Genomic DNA, 27,668 nt, shown 5'->3' on the forward strand with positions numbered 1-27,668 from the left:
GTGGCTTTCTGTCTCAGGACTCTTGTTTTCAGATACACTTGAGTGTGTGAAATACTGTTTAATGATTCCCTTTTCCTTTTTAATTGTTTTTCAAAAATTTAATCAAAGATAGATACACAAAGCTGTGGGTACACAATTAAAAAACAAAATCAAATACTTCTACAAAGCTGATGGTAAGTAACAGTCATGACTGGCCTACTCTTGCCTGAACCTGACGCCCACCATCCAGAGGCAACCATTCGCAACTATTTAGCCGGGTTTTTTTCTCCCTGGTGTTTTCCTCTCTATTTCTAAATATCACGATTATACTGCTACTTTTTGATTTTTCAGCCTTACATGTAAAGTGTTACTTTGCTAATAGGAAAGATCCTATAAACTATTTCCCGATTTGGAGAGAAGTCAATATTTATTGTTTCATTTGCATAACCTCATTACTATTATTACTATTATTCATAGCTAATGTCATTGTACATGACTTAAGACCCTTCCATGGGTTTTCTCAGTTAATCTGCACAACAGTGTAAGGTAGGAGTTGGTCAACATAACACACTTTACACCCAGTGAAACTGCAGTTTGCTGCAGGCTCTTGCAACCATCCCTTGATCTGCAGAGGTATCCTGAGAGGTAAGCAGAACTGGCACTAATGACTCCATTTTCAGAGCAGGACATGGAGCCCTGAATGACAAAGAAAATTCTACCTATCACAGTGGCATCTCGTGGTTAAAATAAAACCCATCTTCCAGCCAAGATGGAAGTGGCTGGGGTCCCTGTGTGAAGAAGATAACTCTTCTAATTTACACCTTGGCTGTGCTTGTTGCATCAGCTAGTATTGCCCTTGCTGATACAATACCTGGGTTTGAATCCTAGGCTGTGTGGTTCGGGGTAAGTTATTTAACCCCTCTGGGCCTTTGTTTCCTTTTCTGAGAAATGGGTATGATGACACTACCTACCTCAATGGGCAGTTGTGAGGATTAAAGGAGGTAATTTTTATAAGGTGTTTAGAACAGTGCCTGGCCCATAGTAAGCACGATATAAGTGATCAAATAAACCAAAGCTAGGAAATGAATGAGCCAGGACCCATATCTGAGCCTTCTGATGCCAAGTTCAGTGTCTGACCCCAAAGCCCTAGACACTTACATTCCTCTTTATGATTTTTACTATATCTACCTACCGTGTTTCCCCCAAAATAAGACCTAGCTAGACAATCAGCTCTAATGGGTCTTTTGGAGCAAAAATTAATATAAGACCCGGTCTTATTTTACTATAATATAAGACCCAGTCTTTATAATATAATATAATGTAATATAATATAATATAATATAATATAATATAATATAATATAATATAATACCGGGTCTTATATTAATTTTTGCTCCAAAAGATGCATTAGAGCTGATTGTCTGGCTAGGTGTTATTTTCAGGGAAACACGGTATTACCTGTACTTTATTTACCTGTAATTATTTACTGGATACATTTCTTTCTTATGAAGACATAGACTGATTTTTTAAGAGGATATCTTATATTACTGCTTTAATGTGGTAGTTATAAATTTTTCTAACACACGATCAAATAAATTCAGTATAATTTAAAAAGAGTTCGTCCATGTGCTACCTAAAATCGGCCTCTGTGGGTACACCAAAGGGTGTACACCAAAATAGACCTATTTTTAGGTCTATAAAGAACCTTTGGGAACATTCTGTCCAGTGGCTTTTAAATCCTTTGACCATGACCCTCAGTAAGTAACACATTTTACATTGCATATTTTATATACAGTGGCAATGAAAGGGGTAGTCAGAATACAGACTCTGCAGCCTGACTGCCTGGGTTAGAACCCCAGTCTTACCCCTTAATGCCTATGTCGCTTTCACTGAGAGACTCAACCTCTCTGTGCCTCCATTTTCTCATCTATAAAATGGGAGTGACAATAATAGTACTTACCCCACAGGGTCATTGTGCAGATAAAGAGTTAATATGTGTAAAGCCCTAGTAAGTGTTCTATAAATTTTTGCTATTATCACAACCCCAAGCACAAATCCACAAACAGACAGAAATGAAACAAGAGTTTCACACATGCAAAAGTTACTCTTATTACATGAGATGCTCTATGAGGTTTTCTATTCTATTTTAGCTCATTTAATAAAATATGGTCATCTTTTGAAATTTAATTAGTCTATTTGTGATTTATGATTCATGCTTTTTCTGATGAACTTTATGCTTCAATAAAAGTATTTTTTAAATAGTATATTTTTATTCAAAAAAAAGGCAAGAAATGAAAATGAAAGAAACCAGTTAATAATGTGAACAGCAAATGTGTTAAAATTATTTTGTCCAACATAGTGAGAGCACATTAACAGATTTGGGTCCCAATCGGCTTGGACACTGATGACCCGTAATTTCTTATGAAGATTGTTGAATTACACCCTAGGAATAATACGAGGATGTCGGCCTAAAACCAAAATATGTGCTTCAAAGGCTTTTTTGAAGATAATATTGGATATGTTAAAGCAAAAGTCAGCAAACTACAACTCCTGGGCCAGTTCTGGCCCACTACCTGGTTTTTGTAAATAAAGTTTTATTGGAACAAAGCCACATCCATTCACTTATTTATGCCGATGGCTGCTTTTATGCTACAAGAGCAGAGCTGAGTAATTGCCACAGATCCCACCTGGCCTGCAAAGTCTAAAATATTTACCATTTGGCCTTTTACAGAAAAAGTTTGCCAATCCCTGTGTTAAAGTTACAATTCAAAACTCTCGAGCTTAAATTGTCTTATTCTATACTAGTTATTAGTCTAGCAAATTATAACAATTACATTTTCCCCAACATTTTACTTTGAAAAATTTCAAACCTACTAAAGGTTGAAAGACTAGTATAGTGAGCACTCACGTATCCTTCACTTAGATTCACCAATTGGTAGCATTCTGTCACATCTGCTTTATTGCTATCTATGTATCTATAGATCTCTCTATGCACTTTTTTAACAGAAATATTTGATGTGAAAAAATTGTATATTCACGTCTGCTATACATCTTTGGCTGTATGTGTATGTGTGTGTGTGCAGAAGCTGTCAACTGTGGACCAAAAAATTCATGCTCCCTCTCCCATAGTTTAGAGCTATTCCTGGAAAACAGGTACCCTGCTAGGGACCACATATCCCAGAATCCTCTACACTTGGCCAAGGCCACGTGACTAGTTCTCATAATGGGATGTGAGTAGAGGTGATGAGTGTCACTCTGGGCCGGGGTCACTTCTGGGATCCCTGAGTAACTATGTGACAGGGGTAAATTTCTAAATTACATTTTGGTTTTGTTTGTTATGTTAGCTAGTATGGCTCTAACTAACTCAACCCACTAAATTGTGTGACCCATTAATGGGTCAAGATGGCAGTTTGAAACACAGTGGCCTGGTCTTTTGGTTCTCTGAACATTTTGAACCATGGATTCCTTTCATTCAATGTTTCATGCAGAAGTCAAAATGGAGCTTCTCTGGTTGAACCAGAGGTTGTGGGGTGGGGAAAGCTAAGTGCTTGGTCCATTTGAACACCACTCTCACCCCACCCCCCACTGGCCTCAAAGGGAACCCTGAGGCATCTTTCCCAACTCCTTCAGTGAATATTGTGTAATGACCACAGAGCCAGGCACACACCTCCATATCTCAGAAGGGGAGGTGGAGCGCTAACGAGAACTGGAGTGAGGCCACAAACAGCTGCCGGGGGCCAGAGCCATTTCCCAGGTCTGTGGCCAGTGCAGGTCTCTTCCCTCCATTCCCATGCCCCCCAGTTGCCCTACACAGGCCCAGGCTCACGGACCAGGCCTGAGAACAGACCCCAGGCATCTGAGGGCATCTGAAGGCTTATAACTCAGCTTTGTTCTAACTCTCCAGCTGGACAGTTGCATCCTGGAACCAGTTACATAGCCTTCGTTCTGCTTCTTCCATAACAGCTAAATAATGCCTAGTACACAGTAAGCATTCCGTCCCTTTCACGTAGTGGGTATAAACAACAACAATGATAAATAAAAGTTGACATAACACTTTCTCTGTGACAGACACTTAGCACTTTACAGATATTAACCTCATTTAATTCTCACAGCCCTATGAAGTAGATGTTCTTATCAGCCAATTAGATGAAGAAACTGAGGCACAGGAATTACATAACTGACCCAAAGCCGCACAGCTGGTAGGTGGCAATTTGAGCCTAGGCAGTCTGACTCCAGCGTCTGAGCTGCTACCCATATTATACAGCTGCTCAGATGCTATTATAAGAGGTAACAGTGTAGCTAAAAGAATGAATATTTGGTATCTCGTAAATCATTCATGAAACAATCAGAAAAGTCCCAAGATACTTTTAGTAAGGATCGAATTCACTGTGGTCAAATATAAATAAAATCAGTACAGTTTATGGCCCGGCTCTGGGCCTCTGCGTATGCTTTTCCTGCTCCCTCTCTTCTGCTGGCTGAGTCCTGCTGCACTTGAGGTGTCCGCTTAGACATGAGTCTACTCCTCCAGGGTCTGAGGTCTCTGACCCCCGCCGCTCCTCCCAAGTCCCTTTGTGTTGCCATCGTGTCCTGTCCATCCATATCATGGTGCTCTGTCTTTGACTGCTGCTGGGTGTTCTGTCTACCCCACCAGATTGGATGCTCTGCAAGATCTGAAGCCACGTTTTATTCGCCTACCTTCCCCCAGTGCCGAGCAGAACGCCTGGCATACCATAAGCCCCCAGTCGTCATTCGATGAAGAAATGAACAAGCCAACAATGAATTCGTGAAGGCAGGAGCCTTCCAGGTAGAGACAAGAGACACTCTGGGTATCCATAGCCTCCTTTTATAAAGTGAGACAGAATAAGACAACGGTTTCCAAACCCCAGCTGACCTAATAGCCAAAATCACATGAGGAACTTAACAAAAAATTAAAGATTCTTGGGACTCATCACAGGAAATTCTGATTCACTAGGTTTGCGGGGAGCCCCCAAATATGTCAGCTTAAGAAAGTCTCAGGCAGCCAGATGGCTCAGTTGGTTAGAGCGTGAGCTCTGAACAACAGGGTTGCCAGTTCGATTCCCACATGGGCCCGTGAGCTGTGCCCTCCACAACTAGATGGAAGACAATGAGCTGCCGCTGAGTTTCCGGAGGGGCGGCCAGATGGCTCAGTTGGTCAGAGAGCACGGGCTCTCAACAACAAGGTTGCCAATTCAATTCCCGCATGGGATGGTGTGCTGCGCCCCCTGCGACTAAGATTGAAAATGGCAACTGGACTTGGAGCTGAGCTGTGCCCTCCAGGGAGCATCTGATGGGCCCTGGAAAAACACACTGTTCCACTGTTCCCCCAATATTCCCCAATTAAAAAAAAAAAAAAAAAAAAAAGAAAGAATGTTTTTAAAAAAAAGTTTCCCATATGCCAGGTTTGTGAACCATTGAAGCATAGGGACTGACATTGAATTGAGGTGGGATGGGAAGATGATGTGGACAGGGGAGAAAGAGGAAAATGGTGGGAGAGTCCATGGTTTGGGAACAAAAGGTGGGAACTGCCATGCCTGATATCTGACACAGTCCCGTAGCCATCCAGTATCTGGGGTCCTACCCAACTTTGGGCCCATCAACCCTTCAAGGAGACAAAGCACTTTGAAGTTTATGATACCTTTTCTCCTTCATCAACTCATGGAACAGTCATAACAACTATTCATCTGATGGATGAAGAAATTGAGGATCAGAGAGCTGAAGCAAAGTGCCCACCCCACAGACATTTAAGTGGGAGAGCCACTTCACCAAACTGCCTCTGACAACAGCCTCTGATCTGGCCTGAGGCTGACGCCTTTGGTCAAAAGAACTAGGCCTATGACCCAGGAAAAAATCAAGCTCGTCTGGAACTTAGAAACAGATATACTGTCCTGATGGAGGATTGTTGACAGTGGCCAAATCACCCTGTCTCCCTATTTGTCCTGTTCTGAGCACTTTCAGGTTCTATCATACCAGCCCAGCCTGGCCCATGTCATCCATCCATCCATCCATCCATCCATCCATCCATCCCTCCACCCACCCAATTATTTATTCACTTATCATATTAATCCACGTAGTTCTCCACCCATCTTATCCATCTCACATATCTACTTACCCATTCATCCATCATCTACCATACCCACCCATCCACCCATCACATCTATTCATTAATCCATCCACCTGTCTACCCATTTACCATCTTCTCATGCATCCATTTGTTCCATCCATTCCATTCTCATCCACCCATCCACCCATCCACACACCCATACATCTACCCGTCACATCCATTCTTCAAACCATCTACTTATCCATTCACCCAGATATCCATGAAAAAAAAGTACTTTAAGGAAACCCCTTCAGACACCCCTGCAGATGTGATACCTGAAGCTGTGACAGCCACCGTTGGTCCATAATGAGACAAATCAAGAACCAATAGTCAATACAATGAGGATGGAAGGAAGGAAAGAGAGCATGGATCTGGCTGACACTGTTGACCATTGTCATAGGGCGGTTTCTTAAAACCTTCCTCAATTCATTCACCCAGCAAATGTTTATTGAGCATTTATTCTGTGCTAGTCACTGTGTGAGATATGCAAGGCTGAACAAACCACTGAAGTCCCTGACCTCATGGAGTTCATGGTCTAGTGGAGGAGACAGATACCACAATGCCCACCAACTATTTGATCAGAGTAATGAGAACTATAAAGCAGAATCCAGTGCCAAGAAGACACTGCAAGTCCAAGGGAAGGTCAAGTTCACCCAGCATCGCCACACCAAAGGTCAGCTCATCAGAGACTGTCGTACATACTAAGGTTCAGAAACGTGAGACAGCAGCTGAGATACCCTGTGCCCAGCACTATTCCAAGCACATGTGATCCTGACCACAACCTTGTCCCTCACTGCCTCTCCTGAGCTCGGCGAAGTGCCATGTTTCTTCCCTAGCAACTCACATCTTCGGTTGTAACATATGGAGGGTTATTATTAGCCCCATATTAGCCCCATTAGAGGACCCAGGAGAAGGGGTTTTCCTAAAGCACTTGTTTTTTTTAATTAGAAAGTACATCTTTCCCAGAGCCTCACAGCAGACTTCCCCGGCTCATTTTACAGATGAAACATCTGAGGCTCGGAGAGGGGTAGGCCATGCAGCTAAAAAAAGAAAGGCAGATCCAGGATGCTAACCTCAATTGATTTTACCTGAAAAGCAGGGTCTTCCTTATCTTTCTTAGTCTCTCTCTCTCTCTCTCTCACACACACACACACACACACACACACACACACACACCAGCAAAAGCCCACTTTCCCAGGACAACAGTGTTCTTTTGTTGGTGCATGCTTCAAATCTGGCCATGGGAGCCCTCCTTTCTTTGCCCAGTCATATATGTGGCTTAGCCAAGAGGGTCATCATAGATGGATTATGTCAGGTCTGGAGTCATATGATTTTTTTTTAACAATCCTGAACTTCAATTTTCTCTTCTGTCGTTGGAGACAACGATGTTATTTATCTGAGACAACTATTGTGAGAATAATGAAGTAATAGGCATAGAACATTCATCCATCCATCCATCCATCCAACCATCCATCATCCATCTAGCCTATCATCCAAACAATGTTTGTTGAATACTTGCTATGTGATGAGCATTGCATAGAGGCTGGGATGGAGAGACATGAGAGGATATCCTACAGAGTGAATAGACCTGAAATGCGGTGAGTGCCTGTCAATTTATATTATTATTGTTATATTACCTTTTGGGAAGAGCTTTATGGAGCATTCTGTTCACCCCTAGCCTAGGCTTGTGGCTTGGGGGTCTCCTTCCCCAGAAGCTGACTGTCTGGACCCAGTGGAAAACAATGAGTCTTCCTCCAGCCAGACTTAACCAAGTCTTGTCATTGTGTTTTAATCTTGGATGAAGCACCTAAAGCATGCCCAACCCTTTAGCTCTGCTATCTCCTCTAACTGCACCACCCTCTGTGAGATAGGTCCTCTTGTTCTCTCCATTTTAAAGATGAGGAAATAGATTCAAAGAGGGGAAGTGACTGGCCCAAGGTTACACAGCTGGTGTGTAGGATAGAGCCCCAGGCTGTTTTGGATTCTTCACCTTCTGCTAGTTCCACTGCATCACAGACTCCCACTTGATGGTGGGTCAAAGAAAGATCTTCTTGACCAGTCGGGAGACCAGTCCCTGATTCCTTGAGCCCATCTGTCCTCAACTAATGAGGATGTTATATAATATTTATTGAGCCTTTACAACACGTGTCGTGCGAACTGCTTACACCCTAGCTCTCCTTTAGTTATCCAAGACCCTAAGATACCCTATCTCAACTTCAGAGAGAAGGCAACTGGGGCACAGGAATGTTAAATAGTCTAAAATCACAGAACTAGAACCAAGATCTACTGGATTCCAGAGGACAAGCTCTCATGATTTAAGTCAGTTTATAAAATGCACCTAATATTTAAATATCAAAAATGTGCAAAAAAACCAACAACAACTGAAACAGACATTCTCTGGAACCTCCCCTCTCGGAAACAAAACTGTTACTGGTCTCTTTGTGTCCTTCCACTCATTTTCTATGCAAATACAAAAGCGTGTGTACATATATAGGCATACATCCGTTTTGTTATCGGAAATGTAACATGCTATACACAGTTCAGCTCACTTTTTTCACTTCATGTTACTTGGAGGTCCTTCTGTATCTTCACCCAGATCTGCATCTTTTTTTTTTTTTTTTTTAAACAGTGGGATAGCATTCCATCCTAAAGATGCATCGTGCTTTATCTACCCATCCTCTACTGTCGGACACTTGGGTTACTTCCAGTTTGGGAATCACCCCTGAGCAGGAGAGGCCAAGCCCTTCACCATCAGTAACACATGTCCCTAACCTTGCATCTAAGTTGCACACGTCTAGCATGAGCTCATTCTCATTTCCAACGCCCCACACTGTGTTGCTTTACACCACTTCCCCTTGCTGCGTTTTCCAGAACTGATGGCCGTCATCAGAGGGGCCAGCACCTCTCCCCTTGGGTCCCATCCCACCTAGACCGTGACTCAGCTCAATCACCAAGTCCAGCAAGGCTCTCCACGGGCTTTACTTTGTCCCAGAGGCAAAGTGGGGATGATGCTTCCAGCCCCACCCCCTGTGAAATTTTGGAAGGGCCCCCGGGATGCGCGCCCAGGAAAGCTGTGTGTCGGGGCAGGAAATGAGCCAACCCTCTGGGTTACCCCCTCAGCCCCTCCTAGCACCTCCTATACCAAATCCACATGCCCCCATTTAGGAGCAGAATGAGGCAAGCAAACGCCTTTCCTGCGCTTTCTGCCATTTTAAAGGAGCCCTTAATGGGTCTGTGGTTCCCTGTGAAACACATAGGAGGTGGGCGTCCCATGGTCCCCCAAACTTGACCAAGTCCCGCCCTGTCCAGTCCTCCCCCAGCCCCACCTGCTGGCTCCACTCACCATAAGGACTCTCCACTGAAGCCCCGAGGGGCGCGTTCACACTGACCATGGCCAAGCCCACCCAGCCGGAGACCCGGGGGCATGGAGGAGCCGGGGCCCCACAGGCGGCAGCGGGAGCCAGTCCAGCAGGAAGGCAGTGAGTGCAGCCAGCTGCCACCGACTGGTTATCTTATTGATTCTTCTAATCACCCAAGGTGGGTGGATACGTTAAAGAGTAACCAGTCACTTAGGGAACCTGCGGCTAGGGACTGTTGCTACAGCAACAGCAACCTGGCCAGACCCGAGGTCCACTTGGGCCCCCAGTCCTGCACTGTGGGGTTGGGGACACCTGGAGCCAGATGTAAGGGACGCCAGCTTCCCCACCCCCAACTTGAGGGAAGCTACTGGCCAGGAGGGGATGGGGAGGTGAGAGTCCAACCTGGGTTGGGTTTTATGACTCCACACACTGGGTGTGGCACGAGCTGGGAGGGAGGGAGGGTAGAGGAGAAATGGAGGAGGGTGGAAGACTATATGCATTGAGTGCCTACTGGATGCTAGGAGTAGCATACAGGCATTGCCGCGTTTAAATTAAACCTTGATGAGGAAACTGAGACACAGAGAGAAGTTGCTTGCTTGGAGTCTCCCAGTTGGTCCTACATTGAGGAGTTGGAAATACAGCTCCCCTTCATCTAGCATATATTTATGGAATACCTCCTGTATACCAAGCCCTGTGCGAGACTCCAGGGCTGTAAAAATGAGCAAAGTAGATGTCATCTCTGCACCCATGAAACTTGTGGACTAACGGAGGAGAGGGGCATTAATCAGGTAACAGTAAATATATTATTACAAACTGGTGAGTGCTATGAGGCACAGAGAAACACAGGTCGACTCCACGCCCACGACCGAAGGCACTCTACCCGCCCCCTGCCCTGGCCCACTGGTCTCCTTCCTCATCCCAGCGCTGAAATCTGCACTGTGGTCTCTGAATGCAGAGCCGTACTAGCCTTTCAGCTGTCTCGCATCCGAGACACCTGCTACCTGGTTTTGTGGGAAACAGTCCCATTTCTGTTGTCCCAAAATTGGGTCTCAGGGCCTGGCTCGGGATTCTGAAATCAAGGTCTTCGTCATGTTAGAGAGAGCGCAAATGAGAAGCAGCAAAACTTGGGACTTAGAAGAATCACAACACCCCAGCTCCCCCATTGTGGTGCTGCATGGGTTTTGGTAACGGATCTCATTTCCCTAGAGTAACACTCACCGCAGGCATCGCCCCACTGTGAAGATAGCTAACTGATGACTCCCTCTCTGTCCACATCTCTTTTTTCCTGTGTTCTTGTTCAGTCACCTCCAGGGGACTTCTGAAGCCCCTCCCCCTTATTTTTAAACTTAAGCAACTTTTTTGTTTAACTTTTATTTATTTAAATGTGTTTTTCCAGGACCCATCAGCTCCAAGTCAAGTTGTGGAGGGCGCAGCTCACAGAGGCCCATGTGGGGATCGAACCGGCAACCTTGTTAAGAACACTGCGCTCTAACCAACTGAGCTAACCGGCCGCCCCTTCTGATCCTCTTCTGATGGACAAGGGAGTGGTTTCCAGTCCTTCATTCCTTCTATTCTCTCCCTACCTGTCACACCTTCCTGTCTTCTTTTCCTCCTGTCCAATTTAAAGCCACAGTCTATTATCTTAGTTTCTCTCTTGCTTCTCTCCCAGTTCCTTTCTTTCTAACCACCTGACGAAAACCCAAGCCTGGATGAATCTAAGTGCCTTGTGTTTTTCATGCCTGCCCAGCAGCAGCCAATCACTGCTGAGAAGAAAAAAAAAAAATCACTTAGAGGACGTATGGGGGCTGCCATACATTAATGACCACCAACTTCCACATGGCACAGAGCTCTGCCCTGTCTCTTCTCCTTGCTCTTCTATTCTCTACCTCTATGTCAAATCTTTCCTCTCCTCAAACCTTTTCTTCTCGTCCTCAGTAGGATGAGACTTTACCTTCTTCACAGAGAAAACAGAAGTTGTCAACCCCGACCTGCCTCAACTTCTCACCAAAAGCCACCTGCACTTGCACTTTTCCCACCATCTTCCGTTCAGATCCACCCGGGGCTGCACCCTACCTCTCAGGAGCTCCACAGGACCACGTTTAATTTCTCCTATATATTCAACCTCTCCCTCTTTAGACTTTTAGAATCAACTTTATTGAGGTCTAATTTACATATAATAAAAATGTACCCTTTTAAGGGCACCGTGTTATGAGTTTGGGCAAGTATATACGCCCAGGTAACTATAACCTTAATCAAGACGCAGAATATTTCCATCACCCCCCAAAAGTTCCCTTGATTCCTCTGCAATCAATCCCCCAGGCACCTCCCACTCCAGGCAACTGACTACTGATCTGTTTTCTGTCACTCCAGATTAGATTTGTTTTTTCTAGAATGTCATGGAAATAGGTCAGACGGCATTCATTCTTCTGTGTCTGGCTTCTTTTGCTCAGCATGTGTGTGAGCGTCATCTAAGTCCACGTCCTTTTCTCTTGCTAAGTAGTATCCATTGGATGGATACACTGGAACGTGTTCCTCCTCCCACCTGGTGGTGGACATTGGGCTTGTCTCCAGTGCGGAGCCATTATGAAGTAAGCAGCTATGTATATTCATGAGCAAGTCTTCATGGAGATATAGGTGTCATTTCTCTCAGTTAAATTCCTAGCAAAGGAATTGCCAGTCGATATGGTATGTCTATGTTTAATCTATAAGACACTCCCAAACGCTGGTCCAAAGTGGCCGTACCATCTTGCATTCCGGCCAGCAGAGCAAGAGAGCTCCTATTTATTCCATGTTCTTATCATCACTTGTTATTATCAGTCTTTTTAAGTTTAGTCATGTGATGTGATCTTTCCTTTTGCTTTTGTTGGTGTTAAATGAGTTTTATAAGTGAAAAAGTAATACCTTCACATGCTAAAAATGAGAATTGTACAAACAGCACATAATGAAAAATAAGCCTTCCTCTTACGTTAGTTCCCACACTTTACTCTATTAACCTTTTAAACAAATTCTTGTATATATTTCTGGAAATTATACATATACACTCACATATACACTGCTATGGACTGAATCGTGTCCTCCCAAAATTCGTATGTTGAAACCCTAACCCCCAATTTGTATTTGGAGATAGGGCCTTTCTAGAATTAAGATTAAATGAGGTCATAAGGTCCTGATCTGATACGATTAACGTCCTTATAAGAAAAGATTCGAGAGAGCTCACTCTCGACCACATGAGGACCCAGTGAGAAGGCGGTTGTCTGCAAGCCAGGAAGAGAGCTCTCACCAACACCCACCTACACTGGCACTGTGATCTCAGACTTCCAGCCTCCAGAAGCATGAAAAAATCATTACCATTGGTTAAGCCACCCGGGCTATGGTATTGTGTGATGGCAGCCTGAGCTAAGCCATACAAATGTAAACGCACATAAATACCTGGGAACATATTAAAAACACCCTTCTGCCACTTGCTTCCCCCTCCTTAGTATCTAAGGGCCATCTCCTCCATATCAGCACACCTACTTCATTCTTTTGCGTAGCTGTGGAGTGTTGCACGGTGTGAATGTCCCATAAACGGTTTTACTGGTGTCCTGTTGCTGGGCATTGAGGTTAGTTCCAGGTTTTCCCACTACACACAGTGGCTGTCTTCATACATGTGTCTTGACCCACATGTGGGGAGTCTATCTGTAGGACCAATTTTTAGAAGAGGAATCAATCAATATTTAAACATGCTGTATCTTTTACGAAAAGAACGAACAAACCTCCCCCAATAGCTTCCTTCCCCATCTCAGCGATCTGCTCTCTCCGTCTTTTGCTGCTGAACTTTTAAAATAGCTGTCCACACTAGCTCTGTTTTCCCTACCTATATATATAGCACCCCCTTCTTCCATCTGGCTCTGGTCCACCCACGCCCCCCACACACACACACACGCACACACGCACACACACAGACAACTGAGTCTTCACTGGAGAATTAGAATGACTCCACGCCTAAACATTCAGTGGACAGTTTACTAGCCCCCCGGCAGGATTTGACAGTTGACTCCTGCTCCTTTTAAAGACTTCTTCCCTTCGCATCCATTCTGCCATAGTCTTTTGGTTCTCTTCCTTCTTGACTGTTTTTTTCTCCTCTGTCTCTTGAGAGTTCATGGTTTTCTACCTGTCCTTACATAGTCGAGTCACTTGGGACTTAGCTCTAGATTTACCCTTTTCTCAACCTATTATCTCTCGTCCCCATGATCTCATTCATTATGACTATGGCTTCAATGACCATCCATATACCTGTGACTCTCAATGGTGTATCTTTAACCTGAATTTCTCCTCTGGAGCCCAGATTCATATACCCAACTGCCTCCTAGATAGCTCCACTTACATGTTTCAGAGACATCTCAAATACGCCCCTAACTGCATTCCTGCTGTTTGCTTCCATCAAAACTCCTTCCCCTGTACTCCTCATCTTAATAAAATGGTGCCCTCTCCTACTCCATTTCCTCTATACACAACCATCACAAAAGTCCCCTTGAATTCCACTTCCTAAAACATCTCAAGAACGTATCCACTTCTCTTTGTTTCCAATGCCACTGCCTTGGTTCAAGCCACCTTCGTTTCTCACCTGGGTTACCAAAATGGCCTTTTTCTTGGGCCCCAGCATCCACTCTGACCCTCGTTAAATCTTCCCCCCATTAATGCAGCCAGAATTATCATTTCAAATGCAAATCTGACGTGTCATTCCACTGTTAAAATCTCACTGTGTCTTCCCATTGTCCTCAATAAAGCCCTAAGATTGTTCATGATTTGGCCCTTCCCTCGCTCCCAGGGTCATCTCACTGCCTTTCCCCCCAACAACCAACAGGTCTTCTTTAGTCCCTGATACTGCATGCGCGCTTTCCTTCAGCTTCTGACCCTCATTGTCATCACTGCCTCCGAGCGTGACCAGCTTCTCTTCTTCATCAAAAAGCATCCCTCTGCAGGAAGACCTATTCTAGTTTAGAATGCACTCGTGTAACTCCCCGTTCTTCTCCTAGGCAGCACTTCCTTCCATTATAATAGCGTATTTGTATCTGTCTTCTGTTTAATGTTGGACTGTCCCACTAGAATTAGAAGCTCTGGGAATACAGGAACCCTGTAAATCTTAGGGGTTGACAGACTTTCTGTAAAGGGCCAGTTAGTAAATATTTTAGGCTTTGCGAGACATACAGTCTTTTGTGACTACTTATGTCTGCTACAGAAGCATGACAGCAGTCATAGAAAATACATAAAGAAATGAGCATGGCTGTGTTCCAATAAAACTTTATTTACAAAAACAGGCTGAGAGTCGCATTTGGCTTGTGAGCCAGTTTGCCCACCCCGATATTAATGACCACTGGCAATTTTATAGCACTCACTACTGTATGTGCAATGCACTTCTCGAAGTGGTTCCCACGTATTCATTCGTTTCATGTTGTGAATGACCTCAAGGAGCAGATATTATTAGTGTCCCCATTTGCAGGTGAGACTGAGAGCTCACAGTAACTTACTCAAGCACATCCAGACACTAAGTTCAACTTGTAGCTAAGCAGTCCGGCTCCAGAGTCTATGCTCTTAACCCTCTTGCTTGGTGGGCGTATGAGCAAATGAGTGATCAAATGAGATTGGGCTATAAAAGCCTTTAAAGAGTATAAAATACTGCAGAGGTTTGAAAGCTGTTGTTACTGATTTCTTGCAACAAAAGTTTCCCTTTGGTTGGAACAGAGTTTAACAAGCCAGGATACTAAATACAACTTTCCTCACCCCGGGTCTTCACCCCTAGGTAAGGCATAGCCAGCAAGAGCCGGCCCATCTTTCTCATTTCCCTCCTGGCATGGGCTCTTCTCAAAGGCAGTATCAGACATGGGGAAAACGCAGCAAGTCATCTGGAATTGCCACCCTACCTTGCGTGCCATTTTTTTGCTTAACTGTCTCAACCTTTGTCCAATTCCTGAGTTTCTCCCTTATCAGTTAAGAGGCTGGAGAATTAACAGATTAAGACAAGGGGCTTTTGAGTCTTATTGAGCAGATTCAAATCCAGTTTCTTCAGCTTCAGTTTTTATATCTGTAAAATGGGGATAGAAACTACCTATCACTTATGCTAGTTGTGACAATTCAACGAGACTAAGAGTGTCCTACGCAGTTCATAAAAACCAGTGGTTGTTATTCTCATTACCAGGACACAGGAAGGCAAGGTGGGCAGTCAAAACGACACAGGATTTGGGATCACATGAAGAAGAATCTCACATCTGCTTTTTATTAGCTATGCGACCTCATGCATATAATTCAGGGGGTCATGTGCCACTTAAATTTCCAGAACATTTGGGAAATTGACACCGAGTTGGCAAGCCTTCCCCACGCCAATGTAAGGACATTAATAATTGTCCTAAATATCTAACATTAATTATCACCATTGTTCTATAAATGAAAGAACATTTTACTACCCCCACCCTAAAGAAAGTAGAAAGGATATGAGAATAATGAACTCACAACAGTGTCCTTGTTTCTCTTATTTCTCTCATTTCTAGCATTTGAAAAGGGGCACTCACCCCAAGCCTCATTTTCCTCATCTGTAAAATGGAGTAATAATATACACACATGCATACGTACACTGATCTAGCTGATGTGCCTGGAGCAAAGCAGGGATCATGGGGCTATTAATCTCCCCCCTTGGTCTTTCTCTCGAGCTGATTTTCCCCTCACTCCATCTCCCCTCCACTCAATGTCCTTCTCTCCTTCCTGGGAGCTGAGAGAGGGAGGGACAAAAAGAACCACTGCACGGGATCTCAAAGGACTTTATTGGGGGCAGGGGGATAGTGGTAGTGGTGGCGCTGGTGGTGTTGACAGGCACAAGTTGTGGCCTAGGTGGGGATGACCAAGAGAAGAAAATTCACTCCTTCCAGAAAAATGTAGACTCTGGGGAAAGGGAACTGTTTCTATCTGCCAGGCAGGGAGTGGGCCCCAGATAGAGGGCAAGGTCTGAGGGAGAAATTTTACTATCTCTGGAAACAAAAGGGCTTTTGTGTGTTAATGGTTTCTGGGGAGGGTGGGGCAGGGAGAGGGGAAACGGTTAATGGGAATGAGAATAAGACTTTACAGGAGAAATAAAGAGCAAGAGAGATAGGGATAGAGCTGACGTGCAGATGAAAGGGAGACCAAAGCAGAGAAAGTGGTTGAAAGCAGAAAAGACAGGCTCTGAAAGCGAGCTCCCTCAGGCCAACTTTGGTTTTCTCCGCTCAGTCCTGAGTACTCAGATGGGTCTAAAGGGGATGTCCGAGCTTCAGCTCTGACCTGGGTGCCTTCGCAGACAAGCTGTGCAGCCCCCAGGAAGGCACACCCCTTCACTGAGCCTCAGGGTACCCGTCCGTGACAGGGGGTCCTGGGCCCTGTGGTGGCTCCAGTAACGTGAACTAGGAATGGGGTGTCCATAGCTAATTTCAATGATTTTTTAAAAGCCTGGACCTGAAATGTTCCCAGCTCAGGAAGGGGACCACTGATCCTGAAAGGCTGCCCAGAAGCTGGTTGGCTATTATTGGATGAATGAAGGTGGGTTGCTGGCAAAAGACTTTTTAATAGATACCTTTTCTTGGATGGACAAAGACTAATGAGTTTGAGCCCTGAGAGTCCAAACACTGCTGCCATTGCTCCTTCCAGCAGGCTCCCTGAGAACTGAGTCCATTAAAGACACAGGCCACTTTCCTAGAGGCCAGAGAAAGAAAGAAGCAACCGAGGAGAGAGGAAGGCAAGGAGGTTGTTTTTTCCCGGCACATGCTAGACATTTAGAAAATGGAATCAGGAGGGAAAAATCAGATGAGTGGAGTGAGCCCAATTCGTGTCTTAAAAAAAGAAAGCTTCTTGACCTGGTCTTTGGGGAGGGACCCTTGGAGGGCGGGGCCCAGCTAGAGGCCCACCAGAGTCCAGGGCAAATTCAGAACCACAGAAGCCGGTTGGATTTGGGCCCAGAGAAGCACATGTTATTATTGCAGCTGCCTTGGTAGCTGGGGGGGCAGGCGGAACACGGCCTCCCCATCTTGTATGGTGCCTCGCCAATCCAGTTGCCCCTGGAAGAGAAAAGGTCCCCGGAAGACGGGGTCAGGGCACGGAGGAGAGTTACAGAAGCAAGCTTCACACAGCTTTCCAAATCTCAGCACCACCACAGACTGGCTGTGCAACCCTGAGCAAGTCATAGCTGCAGGCCTCCGTTTCTTCATCTGTAAAACCAAGAGAAGACCTCCCTCCAGCTCAGGAATGCAATAAAGACAAAATAACGGAGCCACGTGTACACGCACCTAGCACTGTGCCTTGCAAATGAGTGACTCCCCAGTAAGTGTTGATTTTCTTATTCCTTCCCCCCAACCCCAACTCAAGTAGATCTATGTTTGGGTCCTGGTTCTAGATTCTGCCACCTGCCAGCTGGTGACAGAATAAACCAAACCACCTCATTTCTTGAACTTTGATTTTTATCCTCTGAATAAAATAAATAAATGAAATGGTGTTTGTAGGAATTATGTGAAAACAATGTTTAACTTATGTTGTGCAAATGAGAGCTAGAATAATTAGATGATGAGTGTAATTCAGTCATGGGGGGGGACATGCCCATGAACTTGCGTCATGGCCACTGCTAAGTATTAATTTCTTTAACGGCTGCATCCCAAATCCATCCCACCTGCTCCTGAGTTCATCCTTTCAACAGATCACAGCCTTTGAAAAAGTTTTGGAAACACTTATTCAAATGTAATTAATTTGAATGTAATTCATGCCACTGAGTTACACACTTAAAAATGGCTAACGTGGCAAATTTTGTTATATACATTTTCCCACAATTTAAAAATATTAATAATGTAATATACCGAACCTCACTGAATTGTAAACTTCCAGTGGGTAAGTTGTATGATATGTGAATTATATCTCAATAAAGCTGTTCAAAACAATAACACAAGGAACGCTGAACACCACCTTCTCCCGTTCAAGAACTTTTAGTGGTTTCCCTATGCAGGAGTTGGCAATTTTTTTTTGGAAAGGGCCAGATAGCAAATATTGAGGCTTTGCAGGCCAGAAGTCTCTATCACATTAAAGTAGCCATACAGAATATGTAAGTGAATGGCGTGGCAGGGATTCAATAAAACTTTATTTACAAAAACAGGCAGCAGGCCAGCTTTTGGCTAGGTGCCAACTCCTGGTTTACAGAATCACTTCTACTGCTTTCGGCCAGGCACTTCAGAATGCATCGCGGTGTGTGGATCCAGCTTTCACACATCATCAGCACACAACTCTTTCATTCCAGCTCACAGATTTCTCTTTTTTCCCCGTTTCTCCTCGCAAGGCCTGTAATCCTTCCCCCAGCTCTTTCTTACTTGTTGGCCCATAGCGTTAGCTATCTTTGTAAGTCCCGGTACCTTATTTTCTCACACTTCAACTGAACACTCTTTGTGAGCAGAAATGGAATCTTTTTTCTCCAAGTGATTGTTGAACGACTGTGAGTAAAACCAGCCAAAGTGATTAGAAAAGCGTGCACACGTCTGGTTTCAGATGGGCCCCTGCATTCACCCATGCGACCCTCCCAGAGCACCTACTGGGCGTCAGGATTTGTGCCAGGTGTTGTGAGTATACAGTTTTCAAAAAGTCTCCTGGAAATTTGGGTGTAGGGAGAGTAAGACACCAGGGGTGATGGAATCAGAGCAGTTTTTTTTGTTTGTTTGTTTGTTTAATTTAACCACTTGGAAAAATATTCTACTGCTTAAAAAAACCAAGAGTTGACATCACTGTAGTGGAAGGATATAGAAATGAGTAAGACCTATTTCCCACCCTCGAAGAGTTTATAACCTACTGATAATCATGGCCATCACTTATTTACCATGTACCATGGGCAGCAGAGCACTGTGATCAGGAAGCATTTGCTATTTTAAAGAGAGGACTGGAGAGCTAAAATGACTTATGCCGAGTCCTCTGTGTGAACGAAACCCAGGTCTGGTAATGACAATAAGAACCCACACACGTCCTGAATTTCTTATGAGCCCGGGGGAAGGGGGGTGGGGAGTTGTTGCGTAAGTCATGAGTCAGCTCGTTTAATTCTCTCAATAACTCTAGGAGTAAAACAAGCATCCGTTTTGCAGATGAAGAAACAAGCCTAGAGAAGTTAAGTTACATTGCAATTCAAACCCTATCAGTCTTGACTCCAGAGTCTAAAACTCTTATTAACGATAGTTAAAAATATATACTGTTCATACTCAATGCTGCAAAAATTCGATATACCAGCAAACAAATTGGAACAGTCCCTTAAGCTGTTTGTAATGGAATTTGGTGGTTATATTTTTCCCTGATAAAGCGGGGCTACAATACCTTACTTCGCCGATAGATGTGACCATCTAACAAATGAATACCTAAAGACTTTATGTTCAGGCCACCAACGACGTCCAGAACATCAGGATAGTATAGTAGACACACATGGGACTTGGAATCAAAAAGCTTGTTTTTCAGACAGCTCTGCTACTTCTCGGCTTTGGGACTTTGGGTAAATTACTGACCCATCTCTGATTCTCAATTTCTTAATCTGTAAAAAAGGGAAAATATTTTCCCAGCGTCCCTCCCTTTTTCCTTTTCTCTCTTTCATATCTTCAATGAAACACCAAAGTGAGAGTATTTTATAAATGGTCGAGGACTACGTGAGAGCAAAAGGCAATTATCATTATATAATTGGGAACTCTAAATATCATGCTTCCTGAGAATTCGTTCTTGATTCTGTATAAGGATCTGTAATGCTTGCAAGTTTGTATCCTGTTCATTGGATGGGGACTTCCATTTCCCTTTCTCCATGTTTCCAAGAGACTCGCCTGTGAAGACCACCTGTGACCTGCCTCTCACCAAGCTGACTGGAGAGTCTGGAAGAGTCTGACGAGCTTAACACGCTCACTGTGTCCCTCCTTTCCTTTGGGATCTGCCTGCCTGCAGGGAGCCTGTGTTCCTGGCTACTCCATTTCTCGGGATAAGCTTACAGGGGCTGCCTCTGCCTTTGCAGGACGAGGCCTGTGGTTGCCCAGGGCTGCCTGTCCATGGCCATGCAGGCCGAATCCGACAGTGAGACATTTGCAAGCCCACTTGGCTGGCAGATCGAAGCCACATTGTCCACTGCCTGTCCACCAGCCTCAGCCCTCTACCTCCCAAAATCAAATTTCAGTTGATTCTGAAATTTGGGTAAAGCAAAGGGTTATGAATGGACTCTGAAACTACCACAATGTATGGTACTGAGGTTACTTAGAATGGAGGCAGGCGGGATGTCCTGTGTGCCTTCCTTTTCTTTGGCTTCTGCCCACCCGACCTCAGGACCCACCTTCCTGCCCCAGAGCCCCGCCTGTCTCAGCACTGTACTTACTTAATGGCATAGTTGCAGACCAGGAACACTGCCTGGTGCCAAGTGCTGCCCCAGACGCTGATGCTGCCACAGGTGTGGATGGCACAGCCCAGCCGATTGGAGGATGCCCACACCATCTGAGGAAGGATAAACACAGAGAGGCTATGAGAAGGAATCAATGGGACCCAGGGTTCCTTGGGGTTGGGAGGCTCCTGGACTTGCCTCAGGGTGGGTGTACTAAGGGACGTCTGCCTGTCTCACAGTGAGGGCGCTGGAAGCATATTGTGCCATAATGCTTCTAAAACTTGTTTTATTTATGTATTTCTTTTACTACAACCAACAGTAAGGAATACATTTTATATTGTTACCCTGTGTGCACGCACACACACATACATACACACAAATTGGAAAAGAAGTTTTACGAACCAATATTTAATCTTATGTGTGAAATATGCTGATATTTTCTGTATCATTCTATTTTATGGGGTTTTTTTGTTTTCTTTTTCCCCCCTAGTAATCTCTGTTTGAAAATCATTGTTGTGTTGGATATTAAAATACAAACTTTAGAGTTAAACAGTCTTGGGTCAGAATCTCAATTTCACTAGCTATGTGACTTTGACCAAGTCACTTAACTACTCTGTGCCTCAGTTTCTTCTTTGTCAAAATGGAGACACTATTTCATGGGATGTCAGGAAGGGCATTTGGTTTAGGCCTCATATTTCCTAGAGGGTCTCAAATTTAGATTTTTGATATTAACTCCAAACAAGTCACAGAGAGACCAACAGGACTGAGAGAAAATATCTGTCATACAGTTGGAAGTTTCTGTCCTATTTCTCACAACATTATATTGCATTGCATTTTTATGTGTGTTAACATATTCAATATTAGCACTCAAAATATACTATGATTTTTGTAACCTTCCCTTGGCATTTCTTTTTTTAAGATAGTGGGAGCCTTACACAACAGAAAATACTAGAAAACGTTTGGACCTATTGAATTCAAAAGCACTCTTGAACTTGTCAGACCACACATCTCTATTCTGAGGTCAGACAACCAGGTCAGCCTACATAAGACTCTCAAAACCAGAGCTAGTTCAGCTCAATTCAACTTTCCGGGAACACGCCGACTATGTGAAAGCAAGTCCATAGGGGGCTCTGTTTCATTTGTAACTTCTGTTCCACCACATTCTTCCTCTAAGGCACCAGGATTTGTTCTCCCACCAGCCCTTAGTCCCGACAGAGGGGTACCTGGGTATAATGGGAGCAGACCGGACCACTGCAGCGCCAGGGGCAGTGGGGGTTACAGTCCTTTGGGGCTGGAAACGAGTAGTGCCGCTTCTCCTCGGACCAAGACTTCATGAGCTCCACCACAGAGCGGTAGCTGAGGAGGCAGAGAAGATGGAAGACGCTGGGTGGGAGAATGGAAAAGTTGCTCTGCCACCAACCAGCTTGGTGACCTCATTGAATGAGTGAGTGAAGGAAGGGCAGAGGGTCACTCACCGGCCCGAATGGATGGAGAGATTCTGGCCCATGTATCTCATCAGCTGTGAGGGTCCATGGGCCCAGATGCACTGGGTGGCCCAGGTCTCGGCAGACCTGGCCAGCCGCTCGTCCCAGACCTGGGGAAAGAAAGGCCGTGAAATTCCCTGGGGGACCAACCATCACCATCACAGTGGTGTCCAGAGATGCACAGTTACCTGGTGCCACTACTCCCCCATCCCTTCGAACCTTGCAACAAATCCACTTAGCAGCTTAGAAAACTGAGGCTCAGAGAAGGCCTATGACTTCAAGGTCAACAGCAAGTCCTCATCAGAGCCGAGATGCACACCCAGGTCTCTGACTCCTACCTAGTAGGGTCCCTCACTGGACTTCAAGCTGGGGCACTCTGCTCTGAGTGGGGTCTCAGGGTATTGGTCCACGAGTTCTCAGCAGTCCTTAGAAGTGGCTGAGCCCAGGGTGATGGGAAGATAACGTATTTTATCTTATTTATTGTATTTTTTAGATGTATTTATTTTAACATTAAAAATATTTAATTCAAAGATTTTGTTGACTAATGAACACATGCACAAGTTTAATATGTTAAGTTATCCAAAGGAGGATAAGTGGAAAATCTCTCATCTCTGTCCTCCACCTGTCCCTCCAGCCACCCTGCCCCCTAGAGGTAACCATCAGTGGAAGTTTCTTGTGTCCTCTTCCAAAATACTCCACACCTGTACAAGCATATACACACACATACATAGGGTGCCAAAAAAATGTATACACATTTTAACTATATATATATATATAGTTAAAATATGTATATATATATATATGCCTTTTTATATATGGTTCATTTATAATTGTATAAGATAAATATATATATATATATGCCTTTTTATATATGGTTCATTTATAATTGTATAAGATAAATGTGTATATTTTTTTTTCTTTAATTTTTTTTTTTTTTTTACAGACATTCTATTTGGCACCTTTCCTTTTCACTTAACAAGATAGGTTATCTTGGTGATTATTCCACATCTGTATGTAGAAAATACCCTTCTCCTTCTTCATTACAGCTTCATAATTTTCCAATGTATGAATGCTCCAAGTTTTATAATCTGAAGAAAACATCGCGTAAAAAAATACTAATAGCTCCCTTTCAGTTCTGACTTCCTGGGATTCTCCGAGGCATTATCTGATTCAGCAGATATTGAGCAGTATTTCTAGGCACGGAGGACTCATAGTCTAGCAAGGAAATGAGACCTGAAGCAATCATTACAACCCTGGTGGGTGTGAGACTATGACATAGGGGACCGGAATGTTCTTGGGGCTGTGGGAAAGAAAGGATATCCTTGAGCAAGGATGTCTGTTCTGCGGGCAGAAGCCAGCTAGCGAAGAAAAAACAGAGGCACCAAAAGAGGGGTACAACCATCTCCCCAGAGTTGTGGGACTCACAGTCTTCTAGGAAAGCAGGAGAATGTGTCCTTCATGCTACAAAGGGGTAAACTGAGGGAAGGAGCATGCTAACATCAAACCCACACTCACTGACTGTCCCCGAGGTCCCTGGTGAGACATCTAGCGCTCTATGTCCACACTACGTGCCATAATTAAACACCCGTGAGTGCCTTGCACACAACACTGGTGCTCAATAAATGTGTCACTTGTTTGAAAATGGAGGGCCTTCTTATGTGCCGGTTGCTGTGTTAATAAATGAATGAGTCAGTCAATGAACAAATAAGTGTCCCCCACCTCCAGCTGTCTGCCATTCCTGCTCCTCTTCCCACCCTTCCCCACTTATCACTACCTGACACTATATTCTATGTATATTTTGTTGTTCATGTTTGTTTTCTGTCATCCCCACTGATATGTGAGCTCCATAAGGGAAGGGCTTTCGTCCATCCTGTTCTGGGCGGCGTCCCCGAGGCTTAGCGTGGTACCTGAGTCTACACAAGCGTTAGTCTGTAAGTGAGCGGACACGCTGCAAAAGAATTTTCAGGCTGTTGAGTAGCAAGTCTTGGAGGGGCTGGACTGGCAATCTCTTTCCCTAAAGAAATCTGTGGGTGGGCTGAAAGTGTGGCTCTCCAGGCTGGTTTGGGACAATGGCCCCAGAGAAGGGGCCGTGATAAAGAGAAAGGTTCCCACCTTCACTCCGGGAATCTGGCTGCTGGGAGGCTGGGGTGACAGCCACCAGCTCTGTCTCTTTGAGCGCAGACATCCCAGCTTCGTCTGATGATCAGCTGCTGGTTTTCCCCAGCCTGAGACACCCCCCCCCCAAGCTCCAAACTCTACCTCCCCAGGCTTGCAGAGGACAGTCTGGGGGTGTCTATCACACGCCTGGGGCAAAGAGACAATAGCATGGAAAGCTCCAGCCACCCACCTGCTGCAGGTCCCCAGCGGGGAGCCAAGATTCTTGGGCAGGGTATTGTGTTGGTTAAGGCCACAACCTTTAGGGGCAGGCAGACCTGGGTTGGAATCCCTATGGGGTGACCTGGGGCAAATTAACTGGCTGCATCTCAATTTATTTACTTGGAAAATGTAGATGACAGTTCCCACCCTGAAGGAAGAGGTGTGTCCTCAGGGTCATATGGAGCACCTGGCACAGTAGCTGTCCTCTGTCTCTGACTCCCCCTCACCCTCGGACCTGTGCAAGTGCCTTAATGTTCTCATCTTTAAAATGGGCAGACTAATTCCTGCCCTGTCCACAGAGTCAAGACACCCAGATACTGGCTTGTGGGGCCGGGCTGGTGAATAGTCCAGCCCTTCCAGGACACGTTGAGACGAGTGGCGTTTGCTGGAAGGGGCACTGGGGAGGGCATGGGGACTCACCATATGCTCCATGTTGGCAGCAGGGGGCTGCACGCTGGCCCTGATGTGGTTGTGATAATCCAATAAGGCACTCATGTCCCGGGCAGAGATGTGGCGCTTCCGCCTGTAGCGGGGCACGCCCAGGCCACTCAGGGGCCATACGGCTGTGCCCTCGGTCCGGGTCAATGCCAGGGTGGCATTGGGCATTAAGGTGTTCACCGTCTGGCCTGCCCAGAAGAGCAGGCCTGCCAGGCCCACGGTGCCGGGCAGCCGGGGCATAGCTGGCTGGAAGGCTCACTCGTCTGCCTCGTATAGTAAGAGCTGGCTGCCTAGAGGGGGTGGGCATGAGGGCACCAAACCTTGAGTGTTCTCGAGCATTGCCACGCCAGAGGATGCTAACCCTGGGAACGTGGAGCCCAGCACCCCGTCCTTCCCACCCCAGTGGGCAACAGAGAGAAACGCACAGACAGAGGCTAATCTGGACCAGGACGTGGGGTGCGATGGGGTTACCACTCCAAGGCCAGGCCTCCGTCCCCCCAGCCCTGGAGACAGGCCCCAGTCCTCCCCAGCCTGGACACCCTCTTCACCCATCCTGCTTGAAGTGGGCTCCCTCAACGCCCTAAGAGGGGCAGGGCCAACCTTCCCAAGGTTGAGTGAGGGCAGTCTTATCCCTGAGCTGCTGCACTTTCAGGATTGAGAGCGAGACACAGAGAAGCAGATGGTGGAGAATGAAAGACGGAAAGAGAGAACCATGAGAAACAGAGAAAAAGAAAATGAGACAGACCAAAAAGGAGATACAGAGAAAAGGCATGAAAGAAATAGAAAGGTAGAAAGATAGAAGAGAGAATGAGAGATGATGATACAAGGGGGGGGAAGAAAGAATGAGGGAGAGAGAAATAGAAGTAGAAAGAAAGACAAAGGAAAAAAAGAACAGACAAGAGGGAGACAGAAATAGAAGTAGAGAGAAAGAAAAGGAAAAATAGAACAGAGAAGAGAGAGAGAGAGATTTAACGAGAAGAGAGCCAGAGGGAGGCCCGGATGTGGGAGCCCAGGCGGCAGGCTCCCCAGGAGTGCGTACCCAGGACAGGCAGCCCAGGCGGGAAGCAGAAGGCGGCCGAGACAGGGGACCTCTGCAGACACCCTGGCCCACCAGGCAGCACAGCGACTTTAATGGTCCCCTGGGAGCTGATGGCATCTGACATGCCAAGCCCCACAGCCTCCTCCCCCTCCAGCCAGACCCGACTCAGACAGGAGGCTCCACCCACTGCCCACTTGTAAGCTTCCCTCTCCCGCCCTCTCTCACTTCTGCTGTTCCCGCTTCCACCTGGAGTGTGCAGGGCTGGGGCTAGATTGCTGGTCAGGGATTCCAGGAGGAAGTCCCATGCCCCTCGGGAGACCCCTGAGCCAGATGCTTCTCTCCGCCTTCCAGACCTCACCACATTAAAGCCACCTTGCATCCAGAGAGTATTTCCTGACTGTTTTCCCTATAAAGCCCTCTGGCCTCGGAGCAGGCACTTATCATGGCCCCATCTCATGAGCACCTACTATGCGCTAGGCCTGGGCTGAGTGTTTCACACACACAAGCTCAGCCAACTCTCAGAGAAAGATACTACAGCTCCCCATTTTACAGACAAAGAAACTGAGTCCCAGAGAGCTGAAGGAACAAGCCCCACGTCAAGCCAGCCTGTCCGCAATAGAGTCAGATTCAAATCCAAGGCGGACCCAGGAGCCCTACGTAAAGAGGATGGCCTTTCGGTAGCCAAACCAACATAGATGCACAGGGAAAAAGCCCAGGAGCGTGTGCACGCTGGTGCCGCTCACACATAGCACCACGTAGCCTCATTAGTTAAGCCCACGGAGCTGGTTCAAATCCCCCTTATTTCACTCACTACCTGGTTGTCCTTGGGCAAGTTACTCAACCACTGAGTGCCTCAACTGTCAAATGCGAGTCATACGGCACCTACCTGGAGCACTGCTGGACTAGACAAGCTCACATCGGTGGAGCACTTGGAAAGTGTCTGGCATACAGTGTATGTTGTATGTGTGTGTGCCTGCGTGAGTACGTATGTGCGTGTATGTTATATGTGGGTAAACACACATATATACATGTGCTTATGGTTTGTGTGTCATGTATATACGTGTATAGTTGCATGCACGAGCATGCAGGGGTGTGTGTGTGTATGTGTGTGTGTTGTCAAGCCCCTTTGGTCTCTGAGCTGCTGTCCTTCTGGGTTAAGAAAATTTAATTTTCTCCTCTCTGATTGATCGTATTCTCCACGAATAACAGTCAATACTTTTGTAATGACGGGGGTAGGCTTACAAGAGGCATGGTACATAAAAAACCAAAGTTGAAGCATTTGTAAGCCTTCAGCCTCCTCCTCCGGTGACCTCTGAGAATCCTCAGGCAGACCAGATGGTGATTCTCCAGCCCAGCACTGGAGGCTGGGACTGGGCTACCTGAGTGGGGTCCTCCCCAGACACGTGGAAGTCCCACCCCAGGCAGCTGCCCAGCCTCAGCCTCCGCAGCCCAGACAGTGTCTGCTGCCAAAGCACACACCTTCCTGTTGGAGTAGCTTCTC

At 45.7% G+C, this 27,668-nt stretch overlaps 2 protein-coding genes across 3 annotated transcripts in view; both read right to left on the minus strand.

Annotated features, from left to right (window-relative positions):
* The window catches only part of HNF4A (hepatocyte nuclear factor 4 alpha), a 61,856-nt gene extending 48,747 nt beyond the window's left edge, over positions 1-13,109 (minus strand). Inside the window, exon 1 of one of the 2 annotated variants that reach the window (XM_088789113.1) lies at positions 12,976-13,109. Coding sequence is in view for 1 of the 2 variants with exons in the window: in XM_074317191.2 (XP_074173292.1) it covers positions 9,444-9,492 (49 nt within the window). In the remaining variant the exon portion in view is untranslated. Of the gene's footprint in view, positions 1-9,443; positions 9,508-12,975 lie in introns of those variants that run through there. The other variant, XM_074317191.2, reaches the window with a different exon arrangement.
* Positions 13,110-16,238: 3,129 nt separating this feature from the next.
* On the minus strand, positions 16,239-25,928 carry R3HDML (R3H domain containing like). The gene is made up of 5 exons (XM_019748504.3): positions 25,111-25,928; positions 22,306-22,424; positions 22,054-22,186; positions 20,828-20,943; positions 16,239-17,519 (listed from the first exon to the last, which is right to left on the minus strand). Exons 1-5 carry the CDS (start codon positions 25,366-25,368, stop codon positions 17,387-17,389), a joined length of 759 nt encoding a protein of 252 aa, XP_019604063.2. The 5' UTR covers positions 25,369-25,928; the 3' UTR covers positions 16,239-17,386.
* Positions 25,929-27,668: the final 1,740 nt, after the last annotated feature.

The sequence above is a fragment of the Rhinolophus sinicus genome, chromosome 13 (assembly GCF_057876585.1).
Source record: "Rhinolophus sinicus isolate RSI-liver-muscle chromosome 13, RSI-T2T, whole genome shotgun sequence".
Lineage (NCBI taxonomy): Eukaryota > Metazoa > Chordata > Mammalia > Chiroptera > Rhinolophidae > Rhinolophus > Rhinolophus sinicus.